Raw genomic sequence first — 24,818 nt, 5'->3', positions numbered from 1 at the left:
AAGGACAGACGAAATACTAAAGGCGGCTGGAGAAACGAATGACGGGGACATAGAGAAATGGAAAAATAATTGTTTCCATTTACAATAATTCCATTAATATTTACATAGGAAAAATTTCCATTGATTTTCAATGGGAACGAATGCAAAATTTATAAATTCTATTTAAAACTATTCAATATAAATGGAAAAACAATTGGGTACCTAAAAATAGAGAAAATCTGGTTTGAGATGATTAAAACTTATTAAAAAAATGGAGGAAAACGTGCTGAACTTAATATGATTGTCAAAGCAAACTGTAAAAATAATAAACAAGACATTATTTGGAATAATCATTGTCATGTAATTCATACTTGTTTTGGTCGAAAAACCTCAAATTTCATCTTGATTAAAAAGAATGTCATTTAATTACCGCTAACAATAATCAAAGGTAAAAAATAAAGAATTGACACTAGGATTTTCATTGGATTCAAGAATGGAAATTCCTACGGAACGCAATGAGTTCGAAAATGGATTTCCACTAGAATTCTAGTGGAAATTCCATTCATCCCAATGGCAATTCTCCATTAATTACCATTAATTATTACTAGTGGTAATTAAATGGCGTTTTTTTAATGGAAATAGAATGGAAATATTTCCTACGGGAAATTATTTTTCGTGAATAGTGACGTTTAAAATCAGCGAGTACACGTTAAGAAATATTTTGTCGAGACGCTATATAGGGGATGATTTATAATGTTTTATGCTTATACAGGCGTTAATTCGCAAGAATGTCATTCAGGTTGATCGATTACCCTTGAAGCGACAAGGAATGTGATGTTTACCCCTAAATACCTAAAATGTAACACCTCTATGTGCCGCCGTAAGGACGTGTGTCTATATATATACATAGATCCTATAAGGACCGGCGCCTAATATTTATCCTTTTTGCATATGCACCAGTTACTGAACGAATTTAAGAACATACAGTATAAACTCTTTATAACGTCACTCGATTTAACGACAAACTCCTTAAAACGTCGAAATTACTTGACTTGGTTTGGTTTACATTGTTTTCTATACAATATTACACTCTATATAGCGTCACGCTCACTCTATTTAAAGACAACAATGCGGCATTATAAATAATTGAGCAGTACTTTCTAAGTTGCCGAAATAGATAAGATCTGCAGCTGTGTACGTTGTTGAAGAAGACGATCCTGTCCCTCCACCAAGCATCAAACAAGCACTTGATGCAGCGAAACTATTAAAAAAATACTTTTTATATAATCAAATTGATCCAGCAGTATCTCAAGATATGAGTAAGATACGTAACAAAATACAATTAAAATATTGGAACAGCAAAAAACATCAGACGAAGATAACAGGCTATACGCAATGTATGAATAATAATGTTCGTGTGCAAAATGTGTACTATATTGGTAAATACATATTATTATAGAATAGTAAAATAATATCTTTTATTTCTCCCCATTTAACGACCACTCTTTATAACGCCGAAAAATGTTCAGTCCCTTGAGTCGTTATATAGAGTTTAGACTGTATTTAGATTTTCAAAAATTTTTAAATTTTTACTATTTTTTAACCCTTTAAAGTGCAGTTCCTTCATAAAAAATATAGTGTTAGATAATTTAGACTTTTTGACTTTACTTTCAGTTCTACCAGAGACCCCGAACATGAGGAAATTTACCTCGTCCGATTCATCGAATTTAAATTAAGGAATGTCACCTTCATTTCCGTGTTTAACAAAAAAAAAAGTATGGCAGCAGCCGCCCGGTTGCCAAAATCGAACCAGATGCTGCAGAAACTTTATATTTCGATCAATTAGTCGTATCTAGCAACTTCGGCAACTTCGTAAAGTTTGCATCGCGCTGTTAACGAAAATTAGGTTGATATTTAATTATACAATCATTATCTCGTTATAAGTGTGGCGATATCGATTTGACACCAATGCTACACCAACCCCCAGAAAGTTCGCCGACGAGGCAAAAATCAAACTCGAATTTACCGTTGCACACTTTTTGTGAAACTTAAAAGATTAATGTAGAAACGGAGAAAATCCAGAAACAATTTCTAAAAGTTCAACAACAACATAATACAAAACACAAAGGCTAAGTAATTTATATAAGTTTCCGAGATAAAAATGTTCAGTCTCTCAGAGTCTCTGAAAGCGAGACTCGAGTCTCCGTCTCTCATGGAGTCTCTCTGGTGTCGCTGAGAGAGACTGTCGAGAGACTGTCAAAAAACCGTTTAGCGTGTCTGAACGAGAGACTCAAGTCGCTCATGGAGAGATCCTCATTGCGTATCCAGTCTCTGAACGAGAGACTCGAATCTCTGAACGAGAGACTCGAATCTCTCAAAGTGGTGTCTCAATAGACATGGTTAAAATCTTCTAAGTTCAACTTATTTCAGAGATCCCAGTCTTTCTACGAGAGACTCAATTTTTCAGTTTTATTCATTCAGTCTCTTTGTGAGAGACTCGAATCTCTGTATTAACAATTTTATCGTTCGAGTATCTCATACAGAGACTGTGAGAGATCTATAAAAACACCTAGGCAACAACTGAGAGACTATGAAAAATTGTGATAGACGATCTGAGAGACGCTGAGAGACTCTGAGAGACTGGAGAGAGACTGAAATTTTTTGTCTAGGGCATACCCTTAACTATCTGCGAACAGTAATCTAATCTGGGTCTACCTCTACCCCTCCTAACTTCCGCGTCTGCCTCTAATATGTCTTTGACTAGACCTTCATGCCTGAGATGTTCTACCAACCTATCTCGCCTATTTCTTGTCCAGTCTCTGAACGAGAGACTCGAATCTCTCAATAAGCGGTAGATGGTTAAAACTTTTTTTTTTTGAAGTTCAACATATTCCAGAGATCCCGGTCTTTCTACGAGAGACTCGAGTCTCTCAATTTTTTAGTTTTATTCATTGAGTCTCTCTGTGAGAGACTCGAATCTCTGAATTAACAATTTTATCGTTCGAGTCTCTCACACAGAGACTGTGAGAGATCCATAAAAACACCTAGACAATAACTGAGAGACTGTAAAAGACTGTGAGAGACGCTCTTAGAGACCCTGAAAGACTCTGAGAGACTGGGGAGAGTCTAGCGTTATATAAACTATTAGCTACCCTCGTAGATAGAAACAGTTGTCGAGTTAATAGATAAATAGATTGGTGACACGGTCCATTTCAAAACAAAACCAAAGTACATCCAAGCAAGTTAATTGATATCAAAGAATTGCAAATGTATTGCCATCTATAGATTATTACTGCTAACTTAAAAACCATGACATACAACATCCGTAAAATTCAATCGTCTTGATTATACTTCAAACAATGTAACCTGCAATTCTTGGTTGTAGCTTATTGTTAATTTCAACGAGTGTTTCGTCCTTGTCATTGAGGACTAATTTCTAATTCATATGCGCATAAAGACAATTATGTACTGTAAGCACATATTTTACTGTTTTAGTTGTGTTAGTTCAAACCGTGTGTGTTTTATGATATTTGAAGAGTAAAAAGTTAAAGACGCTTTTTAGCAATTCTCTTAAAATTTCCGCTCCAACCGAACACACGCCGCTAAAAGCTTTTGTTGTAGAACAATATCGAAGAACATAAGTTGGATGAAGGACGCTGTCGTACCATTTGCAGTTAAACAAAATGAGACTACACTTTAAAAGCTTCTAAACAAGGGACAACGAAGCAACGTTACCTTACTTACATATTTTTGTATTAAGTAGATTGTTTTGTACAATGAAGTTTCTCGATTGGCATAAACTGGTATAAATGTTTTATTCTTTTGTTTTCTCGTTAACTACGTTTACATCAGAGTATCCCAAAACGGGGTGCACCTCCTGTAGTACCATTGGTCCATTAAAACGGCATTAAAGTGTACATAGAATCTCAAACATGTAAACGCTTACATTCTTCTCTTGCTGATGTCTTCGCTCCTTCAGTATCTGGTACCGAAGGTGTCTCAATACTACGAACATATCCAGTAGGAAAAATTTCCATTCTATTTCCATTAAAAAATGCCATTTAATTACCACTGATAATAATTAATGGTAATAAATGGAGAATTGCTAATGGGATGAATGGAATTCCCACTAGAATTCTCGAACTCAATGGGATTTCCATTGCCGAACGCAATGGGATTTCCCTTGCGTTCCATAGGAACTTCCATTCCTGAACTCAATGGAAATCCTAGTGTCAATTCTTTATTTTTTACTTTTAATTATTGCTAGGGGTAATTAAATGAAATTCTTTTTAATAAAGATGAAATATGAGGAAAATGTTAATTACATGACAATTATTATTCCAAATTATGTCTTGTTTATTAATTTTACAACTTGCTGTGACAATTTTTTAATAAATCTTAATCATCTCAAACCAGATCTTCTCCATTTTTATGTACCCAATTGATTTTCCATTTATATTGAATGGTTTTAAATAGAATTTATAAATTTTGCATTGGTGCCCATTGAAAATCAATGGAAATTTTTCCTATGTAAATATTAATGGAATTATTGTAAATGGAAACAATTATTTTTCCATTTATGCCAAATGGTTTTCAATGGAATTTACAAATTTTCCATTAATTCCCATTGAAAATCAATGGAAATTTTTCCTATGTAAATATTAATGGAATTATTAAACAATTATTTTTCCATTTACGCCAAATGGTTTTGAATGGAATTTACAAATTTTCCATTGATTCCCGTTGAAGTTCAATGGAAATTTTTCCTACGGGATACTCTCAAAAACCTCAATCAAAACTCAAAGAGCAATGAGATCCGCATGAAAAACAAAAACATGTTAGCGCCTACTTTCCTTTGTTATGAATCTACTCCCTCCTTGAACAGTCAGACTTCTGACAGTCTCTGCTCGCTGTATTGCAATGTTAAGTCTATTACTAAGGATACTCCTTTCTGAGAGTGGTCATCAGTACTGCGAGAACGTACTCTCACAAGTCTGGGGACTGAAGGAGGAAGTAGATCCACAAGAAAATAAAGTAGATGCGTGTCACTTTCAAAAATAAGAATCTCCTTAGGAACAGACTGATTATACAAGTGTTAATACTCCAAAGATTTTCGTCTTATTGGCGCAACTACGCGAAATACTCCTCAAACAGTAAATTTTTCTCTTATGAAAGTTTTACTATTATTCGAATGGCAGTTTTATTGATTTTTCATCCCTACACAACACGCGTTCCCAGCGTTTCATAATACCGCAGGCACATTGATCGAATTTTCATTTGTCAATGTCTCCAGCAGGAAGAAACGAACAGGTTCGCTGGCGCTACAAAAATTTCACATTACTTTCCCTTTGGCATCCATCTTCGGTAATATTTACAACGAATTAAATTGTTGTAATCGTAATTTCTTCATTATAAAACACCATTTTTGTAGTCTCTTCGTGAAGATGTTCGTCTTTAAATTTACTATTTAATTTTAAGCTTTTGTCGACACGATATTTCCTTTCGTTACTACAAATCTCTCTTCATATTTGATTAATGAGGATAATCGACTAATCGATCTGACAGATTCTGTTTGGTACATTAATACGTAGTTACAGTTTGCTAGTTTGCCAAAAACTACGTAGAATACCTTATGTAATACATTAAGGATTTTGTCTGACACAAACAAAAATCATCATCAAATGTCAATTGACAGTTCAAAATTCATTAAAAGATGAAAACCAAATTAACAGTGGTCTACATTAATACACCACGCAAGAAAATCCTAAAGCTTATTAACTGAAACTTCAAATGTGACAAATGGGAACAGATGCAGGAAAATGGAGGAAATCTGTAAGAAGGACGGGAAGTTTCGGTTCGATGACAGGAAGTTCTTTGATATTCCTTTTGAAACTGGCTTGGGAAAGTGGCAAAAGAATACCTCTATTGCTTGCAATCGGACTTGTGATATTGGCGGATGTTAGGAGACAGCAAAGAGGACAGCGCAATATAAACAGAATGAGAAGAGTTCTCGAACGAAGAAACAGACTGCAGGAACAGCGACAAAGGGACTCGGGTTCTGCCGATTTTTCCTGGCAAAGTGCCGCAGATCCAGATGCGTCTACCGAAAGCAATTCTTACATGTAGTAATTTACTAAGTCTTCCACTACAACTTTAATACAAATAATACAGAAATAATCATCTCTGTAGTACCTAATTGGTATTTAGTTTATAGTTTATTTATTTGTTTTCAAGTAGGTATTTAATATAAGCGAGTAAATTTTTTATCGAAGTTAATCAATTTTCATTGATTTACTATAACTTTTTACCACCAAGACTGCCAAGCTATTTCAAACTCAATAGTGCAAGATCTCAGAACTATAATACATTATCCATTTTCTGAGTAACGAAATGTTTTTTTTTCAATCAACCCTCTTTTTGGTTTATAATAATAAATCGAGCAACCAACAATTTATCGATAGCTATTTGCTGCTACTTAAAATATTATAAAATACAACAGTTAACAGTAAATATCTGTAGATGGCGATAGATTGCCGGCTATTTGCTATTAATGCACTAACTTGCTGGCAAGAAGTAACTTCCTTTAGTCAGAGATTTATAAATAGCAGCACGATCTACCACAACTCCTACTAGGTAAAAGAGGAGATTAAAGAGGGACTCTCGCCCTATCCTCCGGCTTTGCATTACATTTCGTGGTATCACCTTTAAATATAACATTTCGAACGAATGATTGAATGGGTCTGTAATTGTTTTCAGGAGGCGTACCGTCAATGGGTGTGCAGTTCACTGGTGCCTCATTTTGCCACGGGCGTCGACAGTGGCGCGTTCAAAAACGGCGCCCGGCGTCTACGTCCATGCCGCAGCGTTTGCCAGGCGGTTGAGCAGCGATGCCCGTACATGTTACCAGGCGATCGTGCGCCTGCACATCCTACTCAGTACGCCGGCGAGCCTACATTTCTTTGCCTAGGTAAGTCGCACGTCATTCTAATCGAAATTTATCACTTACAGGGGCGACGTTAACGTAGGGTTAACCGAAGCAGTGACCCAGGAGATCCCAGAACTCGATAAGTAGATCATTGCGAAATCATTTACCCCACGATGATTGATTGAAAGATTAATATATGAATATATAAAATGTCCTAATACAGTGTTAAAAGTCATTCCCGCCATTCACACACCTGAACATTCCAGAACATTCTTGATTCTTCCGGTCAACTTCAAATTCTCATCATCATAAGGTCGTCAGTCCCTAAGACTGGTTGGATACTCCACTCTTTCCTATACTGAGAAAATTTTCGCATTTCCCTAAAACTAGAACAGTCCACATCCTTAACTATTTGCGAACAGTAATCTAATCTGCGTCTATCTCTACCCCTCCTAACTCCCGTTTCTGCCTCTAATATGTCTCTGACTAGACCTTCATGCCTGAGAAGGTGTCCTACTATTCTATCTCTCCTATTTCTTATTGACTTCCATAGAGTCCTCTGTTCTCCTATTCTTTCTAACACCTCTTCATTTCTAACCTCTATTCACGGTATACTCATCATACGCCTGTAACGCCACATTTCGAACGCTTCTAATCTTTTCTTTTCCTCAGCGCCCAACGTCCATGTTACGCACCCGTACAGCGCCGCGCTCCAAACATACACCTTTAACAATCTTTTTCGCATTTCTAAAGTAACCGTTCGCGAGCATAGAAGTTCTTTTTATTGAAGGCGACACGACCCTGCGCTATTCTTTGCTTTATATCCTACTACTCCTTCCGTCCTGACTTATCTGACTTCCTAGATACCTAAAATAAGCCACTTCTCCTAATTTTTCGTCTCCTATCTTTACATTCGCTCTTTCCCTACTTTTTCTTCCCTTGCATACCAGTATTTTAGTTTTACTTTTATTTATTTTCATACAGTACTGTTTTGTCAGTACCGCTTACATTTTATTGAAAGCTATCTCTAACTCCTCCTTGCTAGATGCTAATACTGCTATATCATCTGCAAATCTAAGCATACTAATCTTTTGCCCCTGTATATCTATCCCTACAATTGTACTGTCTTTAATGATATTGATCGCTTCTTCGATGTATACATTTTTAAGTATATTTAACATCTTGTCCCATTTAATATTGTCAAAAGGTTTTTCCAAATCTACAAATCCTATGTACGCACTCCTTCCTTTTTCCTGTAAAGCTAGAATGACCTCTCTCGTTCCTCTATTTCTTCTAAACCCAAATTGAACATTCTACTTGAGAATAATCCTGGACGTTAAAGACCATTCCAATACATTTTCACTTAGTCCAACCTGGTTTTTAGTGACCGTTGTTCAACCTGTAGGCCCACACACTTACCAAGCTGGACTAATTTCGTGCAGTATAGGAGATTACAACATTTATTCGATAACTTAGCCCTTGCCGAACACTTTCAACCCCCATATTTACACACCTTTATAACTATCGACACACAACCACCATATTGCACGTTGGGAAGCTTGGAATTACAACCACCCAAAAACAATATCCAAAATACTAACGTAAGTAGAATTGAGAATCTCATTATAGTACATAGATCCAATCGCTCAATCAAAACAGAATTGATTGTAAGTCGAGCATCCGGGTCAGAAACAGAGATAAACGGGTTCGAAAGGCGTACGCGTTCGTTCCTGTGGGATTCCAGTCGTTTCCCGTGTAGCAAGGGCCATAATTCGCTCCGGGGATTTTGGGACCGGGGCGGCCAACAACCACGTCCAGCTAGTTCATTTGCAATCAACAATTCAGACGTTCGTTTTACAGGTCATACAATACCTAACGTTTGCTATTACTATTGTATCAAGCACAGATGCATCACTACATAACAACAAAACTGGCCGGAAACAATGATATTTTACCAATTCACATATCGCATACTGATCCTTGATTTCTTTGGATCACTTAGACAAATGCTGTTACATTAATATTCGTCGTCATTATCATCATAAGGTCGTCTATCCTAAGACTGGTTGGACACGCACCTCCACTCTTTTCTATGCTAATCTTCGCATTTCCCTAAAACTAGAACAACCCACATCCTTAACTATTTGCGAACAGTAATCTAATCTAGGTCTACCTCTACCCCTCCTAACTTCCGTTTCTGCCTCTAATATGTCTCTGACTAGACCTTCACGTCTGAGAAGGTGTCCTTCTAACCCATCTCGCCTATTTCTTATGGACTTCTATAGAGTTGTCTGTTCTCTTACTCTTTCTAATACCTCTTCATCATGTCTGAGAAGGTGTCCTACTAACTCATCTCGCCTATTTCTTATTGACTTCCATAGAGTCGTCTGTTCTCTTACTCTTTCTAATACCTCTTCATTTCTAACCTTCTCTATCTACGGTATCCTCATCATTGGCCTGTAACACCACATTTCGAACGCTTCTAACCTTTTCCGCCGCGCCCACTAACATTCGACATATAATCTAAAAGCATTTTCTTAATAAACATCTATACACAAATACACATGTCTACTAATTTTTAGTATCTCCTCCCGTTGAAATTCGACATGCATGTCGCTAAACCACTTGACAAAATGCAAATGGCTTCATTATTGACCTCAAATTGGTGCGATTCAACTAAATGTAAACTGATGGATGGATAAATAGCAAAAGCAATTGCGAATGAAATTTTAATACTGATCGAAATAATATTATCCGCGGCGAATTGTGCAAATCAATTGCAGTAATTCACACAATTTCAAACTGTCACAATCTTTGCACCTTCGCAGTGGAAAATCCAATCATCAGGTGAAAATCAAATGCTCAATAAAGCAAATGCATATTAAATGACATCAATTACTGTGGGTACTTTAGCTTTTCAAACACAATTTGCAATAGAATTACACTGAAATTATAGAACAAGCAAAACAATTGAATGTGACCAGCTGAATACCATTTTGTCAATTAAATAAAAAACTTAATTAATGAGAAACTTTATAAAACATTAATAATCCTTTGACTGTCCTGGAAGTCGGGTCAGCATGCTGTAATATAGTTTTGCCACGTATTTTCTTCTAATCTTCCATTTAGGATAGACATTACATAAGAAATAAAACAGATGAGGATTTAAATCATGACGACACCACCACCGAATCTCGTACTATAATGAGCATTTTAAAAAACGTTTTATTTTGAAATTAATTGCCGTGGTTACAGGGTCTCCTGGCATTTTGCCAATCTTGCCACACGCGGCTAAACATTGCAATTTACGTATACGATAATCTTTTAAAGATAACTGTGAAAATATGCGACGGAGCATACGTTTCCTCTGACATTTTCAAACAATTAAGCAAAATTAAAAATAAGCGACTTTGCAAGAACTGTACTCATAATTTAGAAAAATCCTTTGTTTTTTGACAGATGTATCCTTTGTATACAAGAAAGGACGATTCTCAATTATTTGCGTTTCGTTATAGAAAACTCACAATGTAGTTACAATTAATATTTCGGTAATAATAACATCATCATCATCATAAGGTCGTCAGTCCTAAGACTGGTTGGACACGTATCTCCACTCTTTCCTGAGCTAATCTTCGCATTTCCCTAAAACTAGAACAACCCACATCCTTAACTATTTGCGAACAGTAATCTAATCTAGGTCTACCTCTTCCCCTCCTAACTCCTGTTTCTGCCCCTAATATGTCTCTGACTAGACCTTCATGCCTGAGAAGGTGTCCTACCAACCTGTCTCGCCTATTTCTTATTGACTTCCGTAGAGTCCTCTGTTCTCCTATTCTTTCTAATACCTCTTCATTTCTAACCTTTTCTACCCACGTTATCCTCATCATTCGTCTATAACACCACATTTCGAAAGTTTCTAACCTTTTCTTTTCCGCCACGCCCACTGTCCATGTTTCGCACCCGTACAACGCCGCGCTCCAAACATACACTTTCAACAACCTTTTTCGAATTTCTAAATTAACCGTTCGCGAGCATAGAAGTGACTTCTTTTTATAATAACATAATAATTGTAAAATGGTTCTGAAAAAGTTTGTATTAATACAAATGTTTTTCAAAGATAAAACGATTCAAAAGAAGGGCTGTTTTTCGTGTCAATGCCTGGAGCTCCATAGAAATTTATCATGAATATAAATGGCAGTATATGTTAACTTGATAGATCCCTTGACGCCTCTAATGGATTATTACAAAACCCACGCAGGAAAACTGTTTAAGCCGTTTGCGTTCTTGAAAGCGTGGATAACGCCAAAAGTAAGACTCACCTGGAATTCTACTTAGGCATTCCTAAATTCTAGTATAAGGAATCATTAAACTAGCCTAGAGGTCGTCAAAGTTGATCAACACTGACTTGGCTATTATGGTCAATTATAGACCGATTTTGAGTATTATACTTGAAATAAAAACATGAATGTTTTCTTATGAGAAATATTGAAATTATATCAAAATAAATGGGCTATTTGCTAGAATTAATCATAATCGAGTCTTACATTTGCCAAATTGAAAGACTTTTAATACCTACTAGTGAACTTTTATATCTCCAGAAGGAAAACTAATCCTAGGATCGGAAAAACTCCTCCACTCATTTATGTAATAATTTCAAATAGCTAATGTGAATGGATAAATTTACATTACCCTGACTTTTATCTTTAATCGTTTACATTTTATTTTAAGAACTCTTTATTCCGTAATAGTTAATAACAAAAGAAAATTCAAGAGTCAGTATTTGAACTATGCTTTTAAAAATCGAATCCAAAATTTGCAAGGCATTTTGCTTCAATGTTTTATTATTTCTACGGCAAGACTTATATATACATATAAAAGTTAATATCGCTACAGTTTCTCATAAGTGGTGCAATTAATAAGATGTTATTATTACGAAGATAATAAATTACTAAATAAAAACTTACAGTAAGCAGCAGTGTCATCAAGTTTATAGAATTATACTGAAAACACTCCCGAAAACGCGATACCGAACACGCATGAACACAGTTTTTATCATAAATAAACAATTTTTAGCAATAAAACAGTAAATTTAATGTTGTAAACAGCTTTAAATAACAAAACAGTTAGTGTTTCTTCGGAGAGAAAGCACTGAGCTTTGCGTATAGGCAATTAGTTGTACGTAGTAATAATAATAATAATATTCACCCGAGCTTTATACAATAGCAATCGCTATTGAAAAATACTCTTATTTGTGATTAATAAAACTGGTTTAACAATTACAACAGCAATAAATCCCCGATTTGAACACAATACACACCGTTTTGGTCATTTTTATACACTATTTTCCGCGATTACTCACTGCGTGCTTTCGTTTCGACGCCATTCTCGACTTCTAGCTTCGTGACGTTGACATCGCCTGATCACGACGAAGTCAAAGCAAGCTTGGATCACACAAGAAGCATTAAAAGAATTAGATGTAAAGGCAATTATTCCTTTTTACCTTTTTAAAGCGGCAAATTAAAATGAAATCTGCCTTCGTTGACCGTCCATCTGTCTGTATGTCACGTATGATCATTTCGATAACTATTAATCCTATCGATTAAAAATTTCGAACAGTTATTAAGAACGCCTGTTGGCATCTAACCCAGATAAAAAATTTTGCAAAATATTTTTTATTTTCATTGCAAAAGGCTTAGCACAATTTGAAAACTGTATTCAAAAGTTTAATTAAAGGACTTTATTTATTCTTAAGTAGTTTCTAATTCTAAAGAACAATATTTTTCATTCAATAAGGTTTATCTTTTTCCTGTATTATCCGAACGTAGCAATTTTATATTATAAATGTTTCATTCGCGTTCAAGGTGTGTATGCTTTTCTTTCATTTTCTATCACCTTTGCACGTTCTTTCACTCCTGTTTCTGGAGTCCTTCTGTTTGGCCTACATAGCATTTTTTTACGTTTTATTTGGTAAACTCTGCTTTTCTTTAAAATGCGTGTTTCTTATTTACTTTATTAACTAATATAATCATAGATAAAATAACTGTAATAGTAAAAACGTTTTTTATACCTATTTATAATAATTTGTTCCCACGCAAGAGAATATTTTTGTAAGGTAATGTAGTTGCATTTTTCTAAATTCCCTTTTTCAAGTCCGTGAAAACTAATGCCCGGCTTATGTCCTGTAGGGTAATTAGAACGAACGGCATTTGTTCTACATACTTTCAGATCGTGCTAACTTTGTGATGTGCGGCATTTTTCGTCGTAACGACTTTAATCTAGTTAAAATTAATTGCACAACGTATATAAACTTTTATGGAAAAATGCTTTAATGAATAATGCAGCAAATGATACCTGCACAGCGTTATGTTCGATGCAACGGAAATAAAATTCTACAAATTTTTAAAACCTTGTTTCATTCGTTTCGCTGTAGTAAAAAAGACAACTAAATAATTGGCTTACAATGTACTTGTATCAATATGCGTTCGTTTTCGTCTAGTACGTAGTACTATTAAATTGTTTCGCTGAAGTTTTCAATAATATCCAAATTATTAAGTCTTTACAAGATGCCAAACATAGAAAGTTTTCATCATCAACATAAGGTCGTCAGTCCTAAGACTGGTTGGACACGCACCTCCACTCTTTCCTAGCCTGAGCTAATCTTCGTATTTCCCTAAAACTAGAACAACCCACATCCTTAAATATTTGCGAACAGTAATCTAACCATCAACATCATTAAAGACAGTACAACTGTAGGGATAGATGTGCAAGGGCAAAGGATTAGTATGCTTAGCAAAGAGGAGTTTAAATAAAATGGAAGCGATCCTGACAGATCAGTACTGTATGAAAATAAATAAAAGTAAAACTAAAATACTGGTATGCAAGGGAAGAAAAAGTAGGGAAAGAACGAATATAAAGATAGGAGACGAAAAATTAGAAGAAGTGGCTGATTTTAGATAAGTCAGGATGGAAAGAGTAGTAGGGATATAAAGCAGAGAATAGCGCAGGGTCGTGTCGCCTTTAATAAAAAGAAGTCACTTCTATGCTCGCGAACGGTTAATTTAGAAATTCGAAAAAGATTGTTAAAGGTATATGTTTGGAGGACGGCATTGTACGGGTGCGAAACATGGACGGTGGGCGCGGCGGAAAAGAAAAGTTTAGAAGCGTTCGAAATGTGGTGTTATAGGCGGATGATAAGGATATCGTGGGTAGAAAAGGTTAGAAACGAAGAGGTATTGGAAAGAATAGGAGAAGAGAGGACTCTATGGCAGTCAATAAAAAATAGGCGAGATAGGTTGGTAGGACACCTTCTCGGGCATGAAGGTCTAGTCAGAGACATATTAGAGACAGAAACGGGAGTTAAGACGGGTAGAGGTAGACCTAGATTAGATTACTGTTCGCAAATAGTTAAGGATGTGGGATGTTCTAGTTTTAGGGAAATGCGAAGTTTAGCTCAGGATAGGAAAGAGTGGAGGTACGTGTCCAACCAGTCTTAGGACTGACGACCTTATGATGATGATGAATCTAACCTAGATCTACCTCTACCCCTTCTAACTCCAGCTTCTGCCTCTAATATATCTCTGACTAGACCTTCATGCCTGAGAAGGTGTCCTACCAACCTATCTCGCCTATTTTTTATTGAAAGTTTACGTGATATAAAAAATTAAAAAAATTATAACTTCATATTAATCACATTTCAAGAACACTACGTTTAGCTACAAGTGTAATATCGTCAAATCGTTAACGTTTTTTATCAGAATGACCGATATTTGCTACTAGTTTTCGTTGCAATGTTTACTAATAATAAAACCGACAAAAACTGCATCATCAGGGGTTAGCTGGTGCTGTAAAGAAAAAAATTCCGCAACTTCTTCTAACTTCCGGCACGGAACCAATTTTGAATTAATTTGTGGTGGCCTGTGCTGCCAAGGATATATTTCAACCGACATCGGTGTGGCACCGTAACAGTGGGTACTTCTGGTATGAATTACATGGCACTGTGCCATCAGAAATCATACAATTTCTTTAACACGTAAATTAGTTATTCGTATGTCTTGTTCTGTGAAAACGTATTAGTATTGAAATAAAGCTCAGAGTTTTACACTAGATGTTTATTTAATTTCCTAAGGTCTTTGTTTAATAAAATTTGGTATACATCAATCTCATCTCCCTGAAGATATTCCCAATTTTGTGGAAATGCATTTATACCATCGTCCTTTCCATTATACAAAACATACCTCAAAATCCTCAGAAGTCAGATTATTCTTCGTCTCCACACGGTTCCACTTCCGACCCCATGCGAGTTGCAAGTAGTTACTGCTAGTTATGCAGAATCTACTCATCCATTACCATCACGTTACTCAAACCAGGAGGAGATTCACTATGGACAACTTCATTGATGCCAAAAAACGAACAGGAGGTACCGTTTTCGTTTGAAACAATTTTACTTTACGTTCTCTCTCACAGGAACGTAAGGACGTCCTGGCCTTCCATTATCTTTGCAGTCTTCACGGACCTTACTCGAATACTTTCCCTTTGGCAATCTAAAGGTCACTGAAGCTTTAATGGGCCTTTTTTCTCGTGGTACAGTTAGTCCGCATGCTTATTCACAACTAGAACCCATCAGTCAGAAATACTCAACGTGCATACTCATTAGATAAATTATGTTAACTTTTGACTTCCAAATCCTTTTGCCAATAGTGAGTTGCACTTTAACAGTATGCACCCAAGACTCCTCCTTGCGGGCAGCTTTTACAATCACCCAGATGCTCCCTGTTTATCCAAAGTGTATAATGTGGAAACGTTTAATGATTTTCACGATTCCAGATCCGAATATCCCGGAGACGGGAGAGCAGCGAGCGAAATCGTCACACGGAGACGAAGACTGCTGTTACACTCATTGCGGCACCCCCGGTAGAGGGTTGTGCGTGCAATGTCCTGGGGCGACGAACAAGACCCAGCCATCGGAGCCATTCAACGATACCCCAGTGCCAGTAAGGTGTGCGGCAGGTACCGCACCACCGAAGTCCTCGAACTGCAAGGCGACCGCCACCGCAACAACAACAACAACCACCATCAGCACCACCACAACCACAACCACTAGCACCAGCACAACGTCAACAACAAGAGCGGCGACTGCGCACGCGGTCAGCGCAGCAAGAACTCACTTTTGCCATTTTCATCTCGTATGCGCGTGGTGGACTGCGTGTACTATTGTCTTGTTCTCTTATTATTCGCGAACGATCAGCGACGTTCTGCTACAATTGTTGGTTCTGTGCGCGAACTGTGTGCGGACACCCTTATCAAGAATTAAAACTAAATGGAGATCGTGTTCATAGAATTAGGCTTGTTAGACGACTATGTGTTCCGACATCGATATTACTGTTCCATTTTGGCTCGAGCTGGAAGACTTCACTTTTCACTAATTATAATACGAGTACTCAGTTATTTGCCAATTTTAATAAAAAGTTGTTTTAAAGGTGGAATTGACGGGTACTCGAAACAATTGTTACTAAAGGGACGTGACGGATGTGCACGAAGGCATAGAAAAGCCAAACGTAATTGTTTTCTTAAAAATTCGACTTGTAACTGAAATTATAACATGCAATTCGAAATTTCGACTTTCAACTAGAAATTTGAAAAAAAGGAACTGCAAATTTCCACTTGTAACTCGAAATTTACACTCATTTCGTTTGTGTTGTCTTTACCTACCGTAACTTCCATTAGTTTATGGCCTTATCGTTCTTGTTTTAGCCCTACACATTCTATTATTTACGCGGTTGAACCAAATCTAATCTAATCTAGTCTAAAGCAGTTGAATCGCAAACAACAATCGTCATAACAATGAGAGGTTGAAAGTTGTAAGTCGAAATTCAGAGTTGCAAGTTGAAATTTCGGGTTACATACGCCGGAATTTCGAGTTGCAAGTCGATATTTCAAAAAAACAAATGATGTTTAGCCCATAAAAATATTGCCTTGAGTATTACTCTTAATCCACCTACGGTTTACTTGCGATGTACACCTAATATCGTATTTTTATTTATTCGGCCTAGAAGTTAATGAAAAAGTTGCACAAATAGATTATATAATGTACAATACTGTATAAGTAGACATATTATGTAGGTTTATTATGTACAATGATGCTCACGGTGACGGAAGTTTTCTTCGCGTCTTGCAGCTCTTGCCAACGCGGAAAATTGTGAACATTTTAGACAAAATATCTTCATGCACATAGAAATTATAACAATAGGACTGCAATACAAATAAATATAAAAAAAAAAGAGTCAGAAAAATACCGACAAGTCAATTACAATCTCGGTATTGTTGTAGGAATTGACTGGCGCGAGCCAAGTGTACAACTGTTTACATTCTTATTATTCTTTTTTAGCGAGATGGTATTTTTAACTGTAATTACGTAATTATCTATTAATTAGATAGGGATTGGTATTAACTGACTCTGGTTGATTGTAATGGCTGTTGCAAGGTATATAGATATAAATGAAGTAAAGTATAAAGATATTATTGTTGATGTTGACGATATACCGTTCATTTTGATTGATTTATTTTGATATAGCGATGTTTAAGTCGGTCGCAATATTTGTTAAAAGAAAATTGTGAATGGTCGTCGGGGAATCAGTCCGTTATACAGTGGCAGTATTGTAAAAGAAAAATCAACGATTTTAACTGCTTCACGAAATGTTAAAATTGCGACTTTTAACGTTTCTGTTTCGCCGAAAATTAATTTCAAAGTACTTGCACGCATCCGCGCCGTGACCGTGTTGGATTCGTAACGAAGAAAGAAACATGCTGAGTATTTTTTTCACGGATGCTGCACGGTCGCGGCACGAATGTATGTAAATTAGCCTTTATTCGTGCCGCATTGGAACAGCCTTAACCGGCCGGTTTTTGTGGTAACTTTTGCGGGTGAGTCTCTTTTTGGACTGTTCATTTAACAATCGCGTATTTTCAATACAAAACAACAACAAAAAGGGGCGGGTGGTGTTCCATATTAAAATCACTTTTGGAATTGTCAACTGCCATATGTTTCTGGTCATAAACCACAATTTATTATTTTAAATTGAGTTAGAGCAACACCAATAATGAAATGTCTTGAAAATTGTATGTTCTATAAAAACCAAAATTTTAGAGCTTGGTGCACTTTAAATTAAAAAAGCGTATGACAATAATTGAATTGGTACCGACTTAACTACTTAATTATAAAAAAATATATTAAACCATATTTTACATTAAAATTTAAAGTATTGCTGCTTCTTTAAACAAATAAAGATATTTAATCAATTGAAATTTAAGTGGAACACCAGCCTAATACCTCCACACAAACTAACAAATAGTAAATACTTATCAAAAGCTAATTTACCTACAAAAACAAACTTTTCGAATGACGCTCAAGTCCATCTAATTGCCATTTGATTTTGCGCAACGTAGAAGTAAGATAGGTGACGTAGCATTAAAACTAAACAAAATTAAAAATTTACTATATTATAAGCACATAAATTTGTACTAAATTAACAATTTTTTGGTTTTGTATACGCAAAAATTGAGAAAAAGGCGGTGAAGAACAACGGAAGGTTAAGATTTTGTAAGCTTACAGAAGCACTTATTAAGAACTGGACTAAACTACACATACATACGTAGAAATTTTAACTTCAACCGAGCACCATACATCCAAACACTTGTTTCAGTTCAGTGGAAAGTTTCTGACTGCCAAATCGTCATCTCTTCAGTGCTTAGTTTTAGTGGTTATTTCAGAGGAAAAATAACAAAGAAAAAACACAATATCTTCATATCAATCGCAAACTCAAACGTTTATATTTTCTATTTATTAATTGTTTATTGTATTCGACAAAATAGTTATTGCAATGTATTTGGAACTAGTTCACGCAACGATACACTAGAAATCATTTTTGCTTTTTGTAAAAATTTATACTGAAGATGTCAGTCTCAGTTGTGACGAAACGTCTACACATAACGGTTCATTTAAACCACCACTCCAACCAAAATCATAATTGTATTAGTTTTAATGCTGTTTTTCGGTAATTTTATTAAATTACTTTCAGTAAATATTCGTATGGATTTTGACTTACAGTTACGTAGATTCCTTACTTTATATAGAATATGAAAACTAGCTACTAATTTAAGATTGAAAAAAAAAACATTACTTAGTTTCAAATTATAGAAGTAATATTACTTGTAGACTGTAACATTATTATCTATTAAATTCATATAAATAAATAACAAAAACCACGATAGAATCCAAACCTCTTGTTAAAATCAAATGCAGATATCATTGCGTGAACTTTTAATTCTTTATAGTAAAGCACAATGCACTCAAAGCACCCAAAAATAGTAGATACTACAGTCAAGAACGTTTGTTCAACGTAAACAAGCAGTTCGTGGACAACCCCACTAAATTCAACGTAAAATTGAATTAGCTCAAACAATTTCACGATGTTCCAAAAACATTGCAGTCGATCAGGTGTGGAGTCTGTTAAAGTTAAAGGTAAAGGTGCAAATAGTATAAATTAAGAAAACATAAGAGGATGATGTTCCTTAATTGTTAATTTAATTCAGGGTAAAATTTTTGTGTGTTACTTATTACTCACATACTTATTATGTTTTAATGTTTTCAAATTGTATTACGGCAATGTTACGGTGAAACGACGATAGGTACTAAAACTGCTCCTTATTTTTCAATGAGAAAGTTTGATGTACTAGAAAACAATAACATCAAAATACTCAGTAAGAAAAGTACAATAACACTTGTAATATAATCAAATGGCTATATAAGAATATTTATTACTTAAAAAACAAAAACAAATACAATTACAATACCTATTACTACAATTGTAATCTATTACACAATGTTTACGTTTAACATTTGGTTTTGTATCCTAGTACATCAAACTCCTTACCAAAAAGTGATCATTATTCATGCATTAATGATAAATTAAAATCCTTTCAAAGAAGCTGAAACAGAGGTTAAAAAAAATTGAAAACTTTTGTTTTAAAGTAATTAATTTTTCTTGTTTATTATTCCGTGTCCATCACACAACCTCCAATTTTATCCAACCAAGAAAGCAGGGTACACCTAATTAGTCTCATAAATAATACATTACTTACATTAATTTCTTTGAAAGGTTTTCATCACTACAAATAATCAAAAACTTACTTAATACATTTCTTAATTCTCCAAACAAAAAAATCAAAAACTTGGCGTTGTAATTTAGGGTATGTTAGTCAGTGATTCTTGATACGCAAGCCTAAAATATGAGACTTCTAAGTATATAAATATTAATTTGTTAAATAATTTACTCATTGTATAGCTAACATCCAACAAACAAGAATTATTTTCTTTATAAAAAGTTAACGCTTTTTATTAGTTATCGTTTTAAAAATTTAAAGGATCCTGCTAGATACTGACGGAAAATTGATTTTTGTCAAACCCATTAAGACTTTGGATTCTGATAGTTCTCGAAATGTTGATCAAAAGTCTCTTAAACTTACATTCTTCCTCCTAAAGGATGTTTGGGAGATATGTCAAAATGCTACGAGACAAATAAAAATTTGGAAGAACGTTCCTCATTCAATTCTAAAACTCCTGTAAAAATTACAAATCGATTCACTAAACCGTTAAAAAGTTATTGAAATTTTAAAAAATTGTAATTTTACACGTCATTTTATGGAGATTCGTTAACCGAACAGATTAAATTTATTTTTATTAACAGAAAAAAAGCTACCAGAAATTTCAAACTTTTATAATAAGTAACTTGAACTCTGGAGAATCACTTTAGCGTAAGGTTATTCAAATTCACTAAATGGTTATCGAGGAAAAAATGAAAAATTAGTTGAAAATCTCGTTTTTACTTGATAATACAATGATAATATTTATAATTGTCTGAAATAAATGCAATTTTAAAGTTTTAATTATTATTTGAACATATTAAAAAGTTTTACGCTCATTATTAATAAAGATTGAAACTAAATATTTTTTTATTTCGAAGTTGAAATCAAAGCATATTCACTGCCAAAAGTCAGTTAAAAAATTTCCATATTATTCGTTATTTCTTATTTTATTCAAAGTCTTTGGTCAAATACCAAATTTTCTCTCAAACCGTATACTTTTTTTTTGGTATAGATAGTATTTATTTATCTCACGATACGCTGCAAGACCTAATTAATCACGAATTTCTAATTTTATTACTCTTATCTCCGATTGTACCTCCCAAGCATCCTTAAGCACTTTCAAAATACATTTATACTTACTATACGTTCACACGTTTCAATTAGAAAATCTAAACGATCTAGCGGGATTCTTTGTCATATAGAAGAAGTAACCAAGACTACAGTCCATTACAATTTTATTTTTCATATGTAGAAATAAACAATAATTTAAGTTTCTTCTAATTTTCGAATTTAATATTGTTAGAAGTCTCATTTTTTACTTGTCCTTTTGGCATTTTTATAAAAAAAAATTACTGATGGACTACAGAATTCACGCCGAGAATATGCAACATGTGCATTCGACATCAAAATCATGTGAATAGTGTTTGTGTACGTATGTTTTAGTAAACAAAAAAAAAATCAAAACGTATATATTGAAACATATATTATTATCATTATAATATATTGGAAACCGACTCTATGTAGATGAGTTCTTAGAAAATCGTCCGCGAAGCGTATTGACACTAGGGGTCAAAACTGTTGTAGTTGTGTTTTGGTAGAGGTATTTTACAGAACGCTTCGTAAGCGTGTACTTCGAGACGCCATCACTGTTGATATTTTCTTTTCCAAACTCTAATTTCATAGGTCAAAATCTAATAGATTTAACTCTGGGCAAATTTTCATCGATTTGCCGAAGGAGACGTACAATAACTGTAGTCGATGGTAATGATTTTAATGCTCAAGACAAACTTGAGGACTAATGTTACCTAGATGTCCATTATAACAAACGATTCCTTGTTTCTGTTTGTGCGCTTGTATAAATAAAACTATCAAATTTAAATACCTTACAAAAAGTCTCGAATAACACGTTTGCTTCTAATTTATAAACGTAATAGGAAATGTGACGTTTTTTCATAAAAATACTGTCCAACAGTTTTTATTAGCGTATTATATATATATATATATATAATATATTAAACGACCATGGCAAATATCTGATCACTTACGGTTTACCCATCAATGCCTAATATAGGTGATATGTCTTAAAAATCGGGTTTTTCTGAATAACGAAACTTATGCTTAGCATGATTTGTATGCAATACATCTACAGGAAAATAACCTCCGCAATATCCTTTTGTATTTATGAAAGAAAACTGATCAGAGAATATGCAAAAAAAGGAGCCTTTTTGGGGTTGCTTAAGAAATGAGTTTGTTGGACCTATTAATGTTATTATTACTGAAAATGAAGACTCTAATAAAGGAATAAATAAATTAGAAAGAGACTATGGTAACCAGGGTGGGTCTCTTTTTAGTTTATTTATTATTACTAGTGGTTGACTTCTTGACCATATCAACTGATAATATTATGGATTTCTTTAGTTCAAATATCGAAAGCACTCACTGCATTAATAATAGAATATAGTACTTCTGATTTAATACGATTTATAAGTAAGTACATTGTTTTTCCATCAATTAAACACATTAATGACCATGTTAACAAATAATACCAAATCAGAAATAAGTTAACCATATTATAATTTTACATAGAGTCGATAGGCTTATTTTGTAAAAATTGAAAATATTTATTGACTCCTCCAGTTTTTGTAACAATTTATGTGTTATCCAAAATGTAAGTACATCGATAATATAACATTTAATTATGGAACCATCATTATATAACATTTGCACCATTAAAACGAACGAAAATGCAAAGTTATTTAAAAATAATGTTACAGAAAAAGGACCAAATTAATTTAATTCATAAATAAATGCGATAACAATATGCGTATGTGGATTATAATGAGAAAGATGTGCAGGGATCAAATTGTAATTTGACTCGTTTGTTACTTAAGAAAATATTTTTCGTCCGGTTTTGTTTCCCAATTTTTCCCAGTGCTTTCCCTAACACTTTTTAACTCACATAAAAATTCAAATGGAAACAATGCAAAATGCCTAGTTAAATTACTGTAAGTCGTTTCAAGTAGGTTAAAATCTAAACTACTATTATCTACTTATATATAGACACTAATAAAATAATAACGATAGGAAAATAATAAAAAAGAAAAGTTAATAAGCATGCACTGTAGATCTTGTTTAATTACTGTAGAACATGAAATAGACTGATAGGTATATAAACACCTACGGATTTGTGAATAAGAAACTGTCCAATAATAATTTCCAAAAGTAGTAGGTCATCACCTAATTTGTGATAGTTAATTTAATGCATAGTCTACTTAACTAAAGTAATAAGAAAATTGAATTCATTATAGTGATTTAGACAGTGTGTATTACTGAAAGTAAAAGTGATAAAAAGAAAACATTTAATTTATAAAATTCTTCATCTTTGTTGAAACAGAAATATCATTAGTTTTGCTTGAATATTTATGGAATAAGATTAAAACATTTCTAGTTTATTATATTATTTTTTAATAATGTTACTTAATGGGAATTACATTTAATTCGAACATATGAAGCACGCGGCTTCTTTAGAAGTTTCACATTAAAAACAATGTCATAATAAATTAATTAATGAATCGGTTTTTGGACAGTTGATTCGTTTAGTAACTGATCTACGCTGCATAGTTTAAACTTGTTGTGTTATCTAAATATTTAAAGTCATTGTTGCTAGCATTGTTGTTTAATATAGACACAGGGAATGTATTTGATTAAAAAGTCATTTATTCGGTTACATGAGCCATTTGGTTATATAACCATGTTCTTTCTTCTTGGATTTTCGTCAGAAGAAGCTGTTCACGATGACTTTTTAAACTGTTGTACATTATTTAAGTATCGTAGTCAACAACACTCACTAATATGCACAAACCGTTATGTTACACAGCAATTTATTAAATATTCCTTAAAAATAATCAGTTAGTTAACGATAAACATGACCACTCACCATATTTTAGCACTAAATTAGTCCACAGTTTCTTCATAATTTGATGTTAGACGCTCGTTTTGTATAACGCCTATCTACCATTGAAATACTTGAATTACTACGTTATTGTTGGCAATTTCGTTACTACTACATACTAATAATGCAAGCCTATTGTTTACGTATATGATAAGTTTATCTGGTAAAGCAAAAAACATACTTTATTAAATTAAAGCTGTAACTATAGTGAAATAAGTGTTAGATGATTTCGTTTGTTGTTAGCTTTTCTAGCGAAATGTATTTTTAAAAACGTTGTGTGCATTATTGACTGTGAGCCTTTTTATAGTAGTGTTTAACAGTTGTTATAAATGTAAATATACAGTACATAGATTATATATATACATATATATAATATATTAGGAGTAACGATGAATGTACACCATACATTATTATAGTATCTGTTTAATACCTAATGATTGTGAACCGTCTCGTCACGGATGGTAGAGGGTTTTTTGTATGTACAAAAATTGCAAACCTCATTTCCGTAAAAATATTACTCAGTTCGGTAGTAGTTCGGACACCAAACAACTTCCCGGTGATCAGATATTTGCATGCGATGGTTCACTTGAGAATTAATAATAATAAACATTAAAAAAGGTTTTTTATAAAAGCCTTTTTAAGTACCTAACCGTAGGATTTGTTGTAAAAACGTCACCTGGACATATTGTAGGAAGTTTTGTTGAACATCAAGGAAATTTATATAAGGTTAATATTATAATAATAAGTCCAATTGAGTTAAGGTTGAAGTTTTTTTATTAGTGAAAGTATTATAATATTGAAAATGAGAAATAAAAAATTTAA

At 34.0% G+C, this 24,818-nt stretch overlaps 2 protein-coding genes across 2 annotated transcripts in view; both read left to right on the top strand.

The window, feature by feature from the left end:
* LOC108741152 overlaps window positions 1-20,510 on the top strand; it is a 67,088-nt gene extending 46,578 nt beyond the window's left edge. The window contains exons 2-3 of the mRNA XM_018475837.2: window positions 6,736-6,946; window positions 15,728-20,510. Of these exons, the coding sequence (XP_018331339.1) occupies window positions 6,736-6,946; window positions 15,728-16,239 (723 nt within the window). The 3' untranslated portion in view covers window positions 16,240-20,510. The remainder of the gene's footprint in view (window positions 1-6,735; window positions 6,947-15,727) is intronic.
* LOC112904566 lies at window positions 5,662-6,584 on the top strand. Its single transcript, XM_025974812.1, has 2 exons — window positions 5,662-6,101; window positions 6,499-6,584. The coding sequence occupies exons 1-2, from the start codon at window positions 5,779-5,781 to the stop codon at window positions 6,506-6,508; spliced, it is 333 nt and encodes a 110-aa protein (XP_025830597.1). The 5' UTR covers window positions 5,662-5,778; the 3' UTR covers window positions 6,509-6,584.
* Window positions 20,511-24,818: the final 4,308 nt, after the last annotated feature.

The sequence above is a fragment of the Agrilus planipennis genome, unplaced genomic scaffold, assembly GCF_000699045.2.
Source record: "Agrilus planipennis isolate EAB-ADULT unplaced genomic scaffold, Apla_2.0 scaffold237, whole genome shotgun sequence".
Lineage (NCBI taxonomy): Eukaryota > Metazoa > Arthropoda > Insecta > Coleoptera > Buprestidae > Agrilus > Agrilus planipennis.
Note: the sequence above shows the minus strand (reverse complement) of the source record. Positions and strands in the feature narration are given on the sequence as shown.